Consider the following 12,299-nt stretch of genomic DNA (forward strand, 5'->3'; position numbering starts at 1 on the left):
AAAGTGTTGATAACTGGGATAATTTACAGGTATTATAAGGATTTCTTTTCTAATTATGATTCCACATGGAAACATGGCAAAGCTTTCATTCTTGGTCAATATTTGCTATATGTCTTTTGGAAACCTGATCGGCTTTGACACTTAAATACCTCTCCAGGGAGGGGTAAAATAACTTATTAGCACATGCAAATTTCATTACCTTTTAACAAACTTTATAATCATTAAATGAATTGTGTGCAAACGAAAATCCTTAAGAGTACTAGGACGCGAACTTAAAAACGGTTTTTCATTCTGAGCGGGGATATTTTTAAGAAGTAAAATAATTGCCGCCATCCCTCCCTCCCTCCCTCCCTCCCTTAGTAGTTTAGTGGATATCTTGGACTTGTTCAAACTTGCCCTTTTAGTACACAGTACGCTGTTGGAGATAAACATGTCTGCCATTTCTAGGAATCCATAACTGCATCTGAAAAATATATTCTACACTTTAAACGTAAAAAAAGTCTTTAATTTCTACAAAAACACAATGCCAGGGTAAGTAGAGGTTGAGAAATATTCTCTTTTGTTGTTAATTTTGGCAGACAAAAGTGAAATATCAACAGATAGAGCATCGTTTAGTGATTGAAGTCACCACAAATGTCTTCTTTTACTCAATACTATAACTCAGATAACACACTCTGTTGTGTAAAAAACGACATTATCAATTAGTTTGGACTCTTTTACTTCGCCTTTATTTTTATAGAGTTTGAATTCAACTTTAAACATTATTTTTCAAGCGTACGCGTGAATGAGTATTTTTCTCAAGTTCAACCTTGTCTTTCATAGGATGAGGTTATGGCGAAAATACTCTCTCTTTTTTAATAAGCTTGGGTTTACTCCACTATTATTTTTCTATAGATAAAATAAGTACTTTAGTATTCTTTAATCGTTTTAGCTATAAACGCATGACATATTTTTGTTTTTTAAATGCGTATTACATTTTACAAGAATATGAAGCATGGTCTTTGTTGTGTTGCGTGACACATCATTGGAGAATGATTACTGTTAACCATTAAGATTGTCTGATAAAATATTAATTTCCTCAATTCCACAATTGGTTCACCCCTAAGAAACAGACAGATCCAATGAAATAATAAATTTTTTCAAAGTCAATAAAATCCTCATATTTGCCCATTATATATGTACTTATCATAAGCCACTTCATGTAGTACATAATTAAATAAGCAGTTTTCTTAGTTTATTTGTATGAAATACAGAGAAATACTTAAATTTAGTTCAGGATTAATGGGCGCATTTCACAGGGGATAAACTGCCATAGGTACACTTCATTTCAATACATTCCTGCCGATTATCGGTTAGTTAAGAATTCAACCACAAATATCATGTTAATAACAATGTTCTGATTCAGCGCAGGTCTTATCATTGTGTAATTCCATAAATATCTTTTATGGACTTCATGTTTCAAAAATCTTAGACATCATGTTATGGCCATTGCAACAAAGAAAGGCCAAGCGAAAAAGAAAGGGAAAACGAAAAGAGTTTTTTTTAGGTATAAAGATATGACAGGATGTTGTATTATTCTTGGAACTGGGTTTTGAAAAATATTATTTTATGCAAATTAATTTTGTTTTGAAAAATATCTCAAGAACTTGAGTTATCAATATTCAATGTAAAACCACATTTTATCCAAGTTTCAGATATACTTCAGTGTTCATAAAAATATTTCTTGGTAAATAAGGTAATATTTAATTATATTTTCATGGCATGCATCACATGTAGCTATATAGCTATTTTTAACATGCGATACAATGGTACATCAAGATTGTGAAGTTTATCTCAACATAAGTAAAATTCAAGTCTATCTGATTACATACCACAACAATAGGGAATATAATAAGGCTTAAATTTGACATGAGATAAAGTATCGATAAAAATCGTTTGATTGTTTGCCTCATGGACGTGTTGAAAAAAGTTACTGAAGCATGAAAGACGTGTCAAGACCAGATTTAATTGAAGTATGAAGCAATATACGCGGCAATGGTGTGATGTTTGGAAAACGGTGTATTTATTCCAGGGTAGTGATATCATTACTATAATATTCGTATTGTTTTGAATTATTTAAGACTAATAATTTATTTATGTTACACATGGTACTCACCACAGGAAACCCATAATCTTTTTCTTGGCTGTCCGGGAGGGAAAAAGAAAACAAAATTCGTCACTTCATTAAAATGTACTAAGGGATTTCTTTTTCTTACTGAGGATATAATCCATTAACTTTTAGTTGTTTTGTTGTTCATAAAACAGAACAGAGGCTAGTTCTTCTCATTCCCCAACATCATGTGCTCCAGAACACAAGAAACTACGTCAAGATACGGACCTGAAAGCATCAAAGTCAATAACAGAGTCATTGGCAATACCATTGGAAGGTGCGGAGAAAGTTAAAACAGTTTACGGCATGCTGGTTGTGCTCGGGTAAGTAATATATTGGATATGTATAAGAGATAATTAGTTGGCCATACACGTATTAATTGATTTATAACCTGTATATAGTAATAACATAAAAACAACCAACACACAGAAGCAAATATTGTTTATGTAAACATGAATGTAACAATTTCGGAGTGTTCGTACACGTCGTAGAATAAATTTGCGTTTGTTGCTGCATCTGTTGCTTGGCACAATAGGCACACCTATATTAGCTGTTGTTAATCATTTTCCCGTAAGGAATTTTGTTAATCTCGTACATGCTAATCAAACTAGATATCAATTCCTTGCACAGCTATAATGGCAAGAATCCTAATGCTCGCCACGTGCGACAGAAGAGTAGCTATACCTTAATGAAAAAGAAAACCTTTACCGGAGTGAAACCTTACAAGCAACATCTTGCCAGTTCAGCAGCAGGCCAACAGGTCTGTAACTTTTTAACTACGTACATCACTTTATAATGTCTAAGGAATACCTGTAATTAATTCTTTCTACTTCTGAAGTCACCTTCGGTAATATCGATTCTCCATAACGAATGATATGGTTTGGAACTAGAAGACTTTGCTGGAGAAATCTTGTTTCAGAGCAAGTCAGTTCAGTCATGGCGGATGAACTTGAAAGTTTGAGTGTGCATCGTCGTAAGCTAGGTGGCTAAGCATGTCATTGAGAAAGGCTGGACAGTACTTTGCATACAATGCCATACGAACTTAATTGTCAATACGCAAGTATGCGCTGCTATTTTACTTCTGAATCACGATTTTGATACACAATTTATGAAACTAATTAACAGGTCTACATACCACCCAGCAAGAATGGTTTTTCCACATTTTGATCTAAAATAAGTACATTGCGTTATATTTTCTTCGCAGGCAATGCAATCCAACAAATCCCATAGTGTTTCATATACTCTTGAAAGAGGAAAATCTGTTGTCGTCGAGTACTGTAAGGATGAAAACTCTGATATGTTTCAGGTATTGATGTGAATAAACTATTTCATATTTCAGATGCAAAATGTTTTTAATGGATCATGCAGTTTTGATTGACAGAGAGGGACAAATGGGTTGATAAACGGTCGGTCGCAAAACCCAGACAAACTCTTGGATAAATTCAATTTGATTTTAAAAGTCTTGCATAAGTATAATCTCACATTTTCATTGAATCTAAGGCTAGGGGTCTCTGTTTTACCGTATGATACAGAAAAGCCTCCGCGAACACTAAAGATTCTTGCCGGCTCACAATTAGAATATAAATGTTTGTGGTCTTGTAAAGTCTAGCATTAACCATTCTTTGTTTTGAAAAGCCAAGAAATTTGAAATAAAATGAATTAGTAATAATATTGCCCGTAGTTTTATAATTTTCTTGCTATTTTTCTTTCTTCAGATTGGTAGGTCATCAGACAGTAAGATAGATTTTGTAGTCCTAGACACTATCCCTGGTCCCAAGCAGCCTGACGCTATACCTGATATACAGAAAAGCACAATATCAAGATATGCTTGCCGCATCACAGTGGATCGCAATCCACCACATACATCTCGAGTCTTTGCTGCTGGCTTTGATAAAACCAATAATATATTTTTGGGGGTAAGTTGAGTTGTTCTTAAAGGTGAAACATTTTTTGGCTACCTTGATAAGTTACATTCCTCGCAGCTTTCACATGTGAGAAAAATAACCTGCTCACTGAGTGAGTTGGCCGTAGAGGGTTAGTTAAAGAGGAGAGAGAGAGGGAGAGGAAACAACCTAATGTTTGTGTTCACAACTGACAATCTGTTTTTAGGAAAAAGCTGCAAAATGGCAGAATGCATTTGGGATGATGGACGGACTAACAACAAACGGCATCCTACACATGAACCCCAAAGGTGGACCAAACTGTCCAGCTGGCATCTGGCGCGAGATATCTGTGTGTGGGAATATTTATGGCTTAAGGGAAACTCGGTCCTCAGCAGTAAGAGGCAAACCAGTAAGTAATATATACAGTATGAGTGGCCGCGTTGTATCAGATATACAACCACGAGGCGTAGCCGAGTGATTGTATATCTGATACGACACGGACACGAATACTGTATATGACTTATCAAAGGTTAGTTCCTTTGTGTTTCACTAAAATTTTCAAAATTAAAGTGAATTTGGCCAAGAAAATCCAACTCAAAGTTTATGCAAATGAACACAGTTTTGTATCAGATTTACAACACTCGTGATTTCTGTTGTGTTTTCCTCACGAATTATTAATGATTTTAATAAGTAATAAAATAAGAAAAAGTGTCTAGTCGTTCTAGCACTTTGCACTAATTGGAGACACTTTTCAGTCACATGCATTACCACTACATTAAAAATGTTCTATGCACACAATGCTCAAGTTCAAGAGAAAGCACTATATACAAAGCCTTAGTTTATAAATTTTTATAATCCTTTCCTTTCTCAAACAATGGTTAAATATAAGTCTGATTGAATTGTTGTTTTTTTTTCAGATGGCAATGGAATCCAATGTTTTAATGGATGGATCCCTCATAGATTTATGCGGAGCTGTTCTGATGTGGAGGACATCTGAAGGAATGAAGGCAATACCTGTAAGAATAGATTACAACATTTCCATTCATCCTTTTCTTTTTTGCATCAATTATATATTTTCTAATGGCCGCCATATATTTTTTTCCAGACTGAAGAAATGATTGATGGAATGCGACAGCACCTGAATGCCTCCCGCCCCCAGTGCCCAGTTGGTTTGACGACACTTGTTTTCCCTACATCATCCCAGGTATCCTTGCTTTACAGACTAACATTCCAGTTGCTGATGACAGTTATGGACGGGACCTAGAATAATTCTAGAATAATCCAAAATTCCTTTGCAATTGAGTTATTTTTCTTTGATTTTCTCTTTGTAGTCTACACAATCATTAGGTCGGCAACCTCATGTTTACATCAAATGTGGACATGTACATGGTTTTCATGACTGGAGTGGCCCAAAAAATGACGGCATTGATGAAAAAACCAGGACCTGTCCAATATGTCGACAGGTAATAAACACTAGTCTTGATTCATCCTGGGAGTTTGATTTATTCGATGATTCATAATAATTATATCTTTCGTTTGATTGCAGGCAAGCAATTATGTGCCATTACAAATTGGAAATGAAAGAGCATTCTATGAAGGAGAAGTTGTACCAACTCATGCTTTTGTTCCCTGCGGACATGTTTGCTCAGAGGCCACAGTCAGGTAATCTTGGAATAGCAGTCTCTTCTAAATTCCCTATGTATCCTCCACTCCCCCCCCCCTCCCCTCCTCAGAAACATTTAATAAAGAAAAAACATCACACAGCACTTGAAATTTTCATTGCCCCAACACGTTCTGAGAAGACAAGGGTATCTTTTTATGTATCTTTGCCACACCACACCCATTATTGGTGTCAAGGGTTCTCTCACAGGGGTATAGAAAATACTGGCAGAGTAGTACATGGTTTTTAAATCATATTCCAAAACCCCTACATGTATTCCTAAAGGGTTCATATTATTTTCCTTTTTTTTCTAAAATGACATCAATAGTATTCTGGGAATCTTTGAGTATAGGGACAAAGCTCAGAGGCTCTGCAGCTCACACTGGCTCAGTTAGTCTTCAGATATAGAATTACTAACATAATCCTACTCGTTGTTTCAGGTTTTGGTCACAGATTCCGATTCCCCATGGTTGTGATGCGTTTCAAGCTATTTGTCCATTTTGTGCCTTACCCCTGGAGGGTGTGGATGGATTTGTCAAGCTTATATTCAGTACCGAAAACTAACCCAATTATGATAAATACTATATATTACAAATAACAAATATAATGATATGAATAATTTAAGAGCATATTTATTTGTACAGGTAAATATCAATGATAAGTATTTCAGTCTGGATTTGTTAACTAAATAGTTTCCCATTATTGGATTTTAAAGAAAAAAGAAAATAATTGAATGTACAAGTACTGTTGTCTGCAAGTGAGAGTGCTTTTTTGGTGTCTTTCTTGGTGTAGCAAGCTTTATTGTATTCTGTGTTAGGGTTTTCGCAATACAGGGCATTGTTTAGCTCCAAACTTATGTTTTGGCTATCGTTTTATTCTTCATGGCTCAGGTGCCCTGCAACACCAAGAAAGAAGCATTTTTCCTTACACATTCACCTCATTCCCAGCTTTTTAAAACAGACTTGAATTTCATCAACTTAGGTATTCAAGCACTTCAAAATTATAGTGGTAGTGGTTCTGCTACCCACAATAGTTGCAAAGTTCAGTACCTTAGTGCAAGTTTAGGTACTCCTATACCAAGCCTAATACTGCATGATAACTGGTATAATCCATTGTATACTGTAAATATCTAAAGCAACTTTATTTATTTCATAATTTGTCAGTCATGAATTCTTTTGTAAATTGATTATTGGTCTAGCGAAAAGTTTTTATTTGTACATAATAAACATATAGTATACATGGAATAAAATACTACAGTTTTTACAACAGCTTTCACTTATTATCGAAAATTTCTGGGCTTCTTTAAACTTTGGGAAGTGGAAATGGAAAAAGCATTTGGAGGTACCCCCTTACAATTTGGACCTCTTGGCCCCGCCCTCAAACCACTGCAGCAATCCATTCCTTCCTCTATGACAAAATACAGTAAAAATTAACAGTTTGCATTATTTGAAGTCCCATTATTCCGTTCGTTTTCTCTATCTTCTTACCCTTTTTCATTCCATAGTTCATTTTTTTTTGCCTATATTTTCCATTAGCATTCCCTTTGGATGCCCTGTGGTGGGCTTACCGTTAGTAGACTGGACATTGTCGAAGAACGCCTGTCAATATATTGCTTTCTGTGTTCCTCTACATTTATATCCTTTTCTGAGTGACTTTATAAACTTTCCTTGGCATTTTGTGCAGAAATCCAACAGGAGCGATAATTTTGATGATGCAGAATGTCGATAACTGGGAAACATTCGTCAATGGTAGATAGTGTAGAACCAATTCTCTCGTATTTCTTATTGGGGGTAAGCGAATAACATATATTTTGCTGGCTTTTTTTAGAGCATTTGCTACAATTTGGTGTAGTTGATGGCCTCCTGCTTATCACAAAGAGGGGAGAAGCAGTTTACTCGCAGGGAAAGCTTTCCGCTGTAGAAAGGGTACGTTAATGATTATAAATATCTAATTAAAAGTGACTTTTACTTTAGGATAGTAAATAACAGCTGTTTTATGCCTCGTATATGTAACTTACTTGCTACTTTCTACTAACAACACTGTTTGCATGATGAACTTATTGTACTTATTTGCCCATCTATTGTATTATGTTACAGAAATACACAGAACAGTTTGTTAACATATTTAATGCTTCAACTAGTGAGCAAGGTAAAGTAACAATTGTTTTTTTCCTAGCAATTTTCTTTATTTCTTTACTTTGGTATCCCTTTAACTGTTATGCCAATGGGAAGGAGGTTGATGTCTTCATATGGGATGTTTTTTCATGGTTGGTATCCCTGTGGTTCTATTTTCAAACTGTTAAATTTTCCAGAAACTGCATTTTGCTGCAAAGGATTTGATTTGGAAGATGATCGAGGAAAGATGAATCACTTCACAATTTATCACAAGACATTTTGTAGGTAAAGATGATTAATATTTTTAAAACATTGCAGCATTTAAATAGCTTTTATTAACTGAGTACGAGGTCCATGCTGTAAGTTATGGACGGAGTTTTTCCCACTGCCTTGTGGCCCAAGTGTGTAGCATGTAGGCATAAAAAAGTGGGGGAAATGAGGTTCCATAACATATGTATGGACAGTGCAAGCGGGGTTAATAAGATGGTCATTATGAGGCAAGGCGAACCAAAAAATTGGGTTTGTGGTCCGTAACATAATTTATGGACCACAAATTGGCCAATGAAAGCTCATGAAATTACCTTGATATATAAAAATAATGTATATAAGTGCATTAAACTATATATAAAATTATCTAGAAAGTCTAAAAAAAATTCTTATGTTAAAATTCTTATTCAATTTCAGTGTCTATTGCACTTCAGAGCACAATAAGAAAGGTCTAATAGTATGTAACCTACCATACAGTGTACTGATAGCTTCATATCCATGTGGACAGACCAATACAGAGGTTATCAGGATAGTTGAAAATGCTTGCAAGATTCTTAGGATGTAATCCAAAAGCCTCTGGTCTATCAACTAGCACACATCGTGTGCAGAACAAACTAGTCTTGGGAAAAGTGGCCAAAAACTATAACAAAATCATTACCACTGAGAAGACATCACCCTGTTCAACAAATAATATAACTCAACTCCATCACAACTGATGGTGTTCCAAGTTTATTTCTTTGAAGCATCTGAGATGTTAGATGGATTCCCCAGTAAAGCTAAAGCATTTCTCAACAGTCATGCAGTTATCATTGTCAGGTAAACAATCATGCAGAGATTAACAATTCCTGGCATCTTCAAGTAGCTATGTTTAAGACATTTTGCCTGTTGTCTCGTAAATCAAATATCACTGAATTACTGTCCACATCTTCATAGGTTTTCTTATAAACGTAATGTATAGGAAAAAGAAATACCTTGTGTAAGGACTGTACACATCATACCAGGGGCAACGTATCAGTCTTAAAAAACCCACAGGAATTCTGCATAAATTAATTAAATTTTAGTGCCAAAAAAAAAAAACATTTGGAGGGGGGGGGTCTTCCCTACACTAGTGCTAATTGCTAATATGCCCCAAGTAGGTAAGCCGTAACAGGGGTTGAGATGCTGTCAGGTTTTAAATCATCAATGTTAAAATTTATATTGTGGGTCTTTCTTGTTGTTGCAAGATATATTGTATCCTGGGTTGTTGTTCTTTGTATTTCTCGTTGTTCTTGGCTATTGTTTGATTGTCTTCATGGCTCAGGTGCTTGGCAACACCAAGAAAGAGTATATTGTTTTTTAGAACATGATACACCCCACCTACCCCTCCCTCTCCATGGGTCCTGTGGTACTGTCAGAGGATTAAGATGCACCAACATGTAATTGTCTTACATGCCATAAAACAATATTTTATTTTCTTTGATTAAGAAACTGAATACTATGCAATCCATTTTCGTAAACTGTTATTGATCCAAACTAATAAATACAATGAACTCCAATGAATACAATAAACAAAAATAAGCCCAAATGTTGTTTTTATCATTAAAGTTAGACAGTTATTTTTGGCTCAAATTTATTGTGAATATAATATGATATTTATCATCCACTGCCATTCAAAAGGTATAAAGAGGTGCTTCAAGATTTAACCAAGCATATCAAATTGATGGTGCTTAAGGCAAAATAAAGTGGTGCTGAACATGGTTAATACTCAGTTTCTAAAATTAAATATAAAAGAAACCAAAAAAAATTCAAAATCAACAAAAGAAAATCCAAATCAAGGCATTAGAAAAAAAGAAAAAAGAGTGGAGGATATCTGTCAATTTGAATACTATTTTCCAGAAGATGCAGAACAAGCATCCAGAATGTGGCTGCACAAGACTTCTTGTGTTTACGCCAATCCACATCATAACATCACATCATCTGGACTAAAATATGCAAAGCTGTAGAGAACAAGAATAACATTACATCAGCATCAATATATGACCAATATTTGAGATGAGAAGGAACACTGTATATTTGATGATTAAAGTAAAAACACCTTTTTAGAATAGAATTTTTTCCATTTCCAGACCATAAGCCATTCTCTTGAACATCAATTCTTTATTTATTTTTTTAATTTTTATTTAAACATATAAATTCTTTAAGTTTATTCCTTAAAGTTAACTCTTTACAAGATATGATAATATGGATTTGATTCAGACAAAAGCCCTCTTCCCAAGATAACGACACATGGTCTGAAATAGGAAGACGATGTTCAAGTTGGAAAGGGTCTATAAACAGCTTCAAGAAAAACGTACCTGAACAGACATTCTTTATCTCTTTTGTGTGCAATGTTTAACCACCAAGAGCCTCTTGCACAGCCTTGATGATTTTTTCTAACTTTTTTGCAGAATCGATGTATCCATCTCCATTCTGCAACAAAACAAATATATTTGTATATGATTAACGGCATGATATACTTAATGATCTTGACATTATTTTAAACTATTATCGATTAATAGAGATTATCACATGTTAAGAGCTTAATATCCTTTTTTTTCATGAGTTTCCATTATGATACCGAGAATGAACGAGTCTGCAAGCTCTTGTAATAATTTGTTTATTATGCTTTTAGGGTTGACAAAATGACAAAATTTACAATTTCCAGTTCACTGTGAAGTGATATCATATCACTTCACTGATATGGTTTTTATTCATGGCTTTATCACACTGATATTGACCCTAAAAGTGTAACTAACATCTTTATCTATCTATCATGCCAAAACACTCAACTGCATCAAACTGGACAAGCCAGGGATAGGCTGTTAGGCAATTTATCCCCTTCCATACATCTGTTCACTGGTCACACATAATAGAGCATAAAATAGAGGCTGAAAGTTAGGTAGTTTCAAAGGATTATTCAAATTTGAACCTTGTAGCCTTGGTTGAATGCTTGGCATTTGACCAGTGAACAGATGCAGAAAAAGCTGTGATTAAAACATCGTACTCAACGCACATTCATCATTCTGCTAACCTTCTTTGAATGAACAAGTTTTCCATTAACTTCCACCTCAAGGTACCCAGTTATCTCAGGGGTTCCAACTCCTTTCTAATAATATTCAAATATAAATTGCTATTTTAAATTATTCAATTCACTAAGGTTAGATTTGATTGGTTTATTCTATTAAAACTAAAAAGAATTAATGGTATTCTTATTGAATACCCTGCAAATTTCATGCACATACTTAATGACCATGACTTCTATTGTTGTATGTATGCGTCATTCTTCAAAGAGTTCCGACAACTACATATCATTTACGGGGTATTCTATAATTAAGTAAGACAGATTTTGAAAATGTACTTATGATGAAAATTAACGCTAAAATCCAACGTTTCGGAGACATTTTGACTCCATTATCGAGGTTTAATAACCAAAGTTTCTATCATTGCTCTGAATTAATAGCTGCATTGCAGTAATATTTGCTTACCACATCGACATCGTTGCCAAACTCGCTGACAAGCTCATGTTGCAACTTTTGGAACTGTATAAGAAAAAAACATGACATAACAAACAGGTGCTCATATTTACATGAGAGTAAAATAACACTCAGTTTGAATGCTTCATTGTTCTACGTGAGAGAAATTTTTTTTGTTAGGATTTTACACTCTCCTAAAACGAATTAATGGGGAAAAAACTTCTAGCATATTATCTTATATACTCTGTAAAAGCTATGCATAACAACAGCTGTTATTTGGTGTCATGTCGATGTTTATATTGGATGCCAGCAGAGAAAGGTAATGGTGCCAATCATAAATTTCAGCCCTCGCTATTATGAGGTACTTGCCAACAGAGCCAATACTGTTACAAACACTGGGTTTGCATGTTTATAGCATATCACAATGAAGCCCTCTAAAATTTCGTAATGACTATGCTATTTCTCGTATTACGCTTAACTATTAAAGACGGCTTTTTCTACAGATTTTGATTTTTCGCTCCTCCCTTTATAATTATTCATACTACAAGGATTTGTTTGAGCATGTGTTCTGGCTGTTACGACATAATTTTCTGGTTCTGAAATCATCAAAGATACCAACAGCTATATCTCCCAATGAAAGGATTTTATAAATAACGCCATTACCTTTGGCCTGTAACCTCATCCACCACTGAAAAACACAAACAGAAAACGAAATATGAGCACGATTATCAAGTG

The 12,299-nt window shown here is 34.7% G+C and overlaps 2 protein-coding genes across 2 annotated transcripts; both read left to right on the forward strand.

Annotated features, from left to right (window-relative positions):
• The first annotated feature begins 400 nt into the window (after positions 1–400).
• Positions 401–6,960, forward strand: LOC116303824 (E3 ubiquitin-protein ligase pellino homolog 1). Its single transcript, XM_031713429.1, has 11 exons — positions 401–531; positions 2,305–2,472; positions 2,780–2,909; positions 3,354–3,455; positions 3,865–4,065; positions 4,259–4,441; positions 4,950–5,048; positions 5,138–5,236; positions 5,364–5,495; positions 5,579–5,694; positions 6,133–6,960. Exons 1-11 carry the CDS (start codon positions 524–526, stop codon positions 6,254–6,256), a joined length of 1,362 nt encoding a protein of 453 aa, XP_031569289.1. The 5' UTR covers positions 401–523; the 3' UTR covers positions 6,257–6,960.
• A 357-nt stretch (positions 6,961–7,317) lies between these two features.
• LOC116303788 (uncharacterized) lies at positions 7,318–9,883 on the forward strand. The gene is made up of 5 exons (XM_031713390.2): positions 7,318–7,440; positions 7,520–7,617; positions 7,789–7,840; positions 8,004–8,091; positions 8,491–9,883. The coding sequence occupies exons 1-5, from the start codon at positions 7,401–7,403 to the stop codon at positions 8,636–8,638; spliced, it is 426 nt and encodes a 141-aa protein (XP_031569250.1). The 5' UTR covers positions 7,318–7,400; the 3' UTR covers positions 8,639–9,883.
• Positions 9,884–12,299: the final 2,416 nt, after the last annotated feature.

Source organism: Actinia tenebrosa, unplaced genomic scaffold (genome assembly GCF_029948245.1).
Source record: "Actinia tenebrosa isolate PJP-AT-01 unplaced genomic scaffold, QUT_ActTen_1.0 PGA_scaffold8__29_contigs__length_14323225, whole genome shotgun sequence".
Classification (NCBI taxonomy): domain Eukaryota; kingdom Metazoa; phylum Cnidaria; class Anthozoa; order Actiniaria; family Actiniidae; genus Actinia; species Actinia tenebrosa.

Excerpts from the sequence above, each read along its gene's own strand:
- LOC116303824 (XM_031713429.1), top strand. Across the intron at positions 3,456-3,864 it reads AAAACTCTGATATGTTTCAG|ATTGGTAGGTCATCAGACAG; the intron begins GTATTGATGTGA and ends TTCTTTCTTCAG. Across the intron at positions 5,049-5,137 it reads AAGGAATGAAGGCAATACCT|ACTGAAGAAATGATTGATGG; the intron begins GTAAGAATAGAT and ends ATTTTTTTCCAG.
- LOC116303788 (XM_031713390.2), top strand. The coding sequence starts at position 7,401 with ATGATGCAGAATGTCGATAACTGGGAAACATTCGTCAATG. Across the intron at positions 7,841-8,003 it reads TGCTTCAACTAGTGAGCAAG|AAACTGCATTTTGCTGCAAA; the intron begins GTAAAGTAACAA and ends TAAATTTTCCAG. Across the intron at positions 8,092-8,490 it reads TATCACAAGACATTTTGTAG|TGTCTATTGCACTTCAGAGC; the intron begins GTAAAGATGATT and ends ATTCAATTTCAG.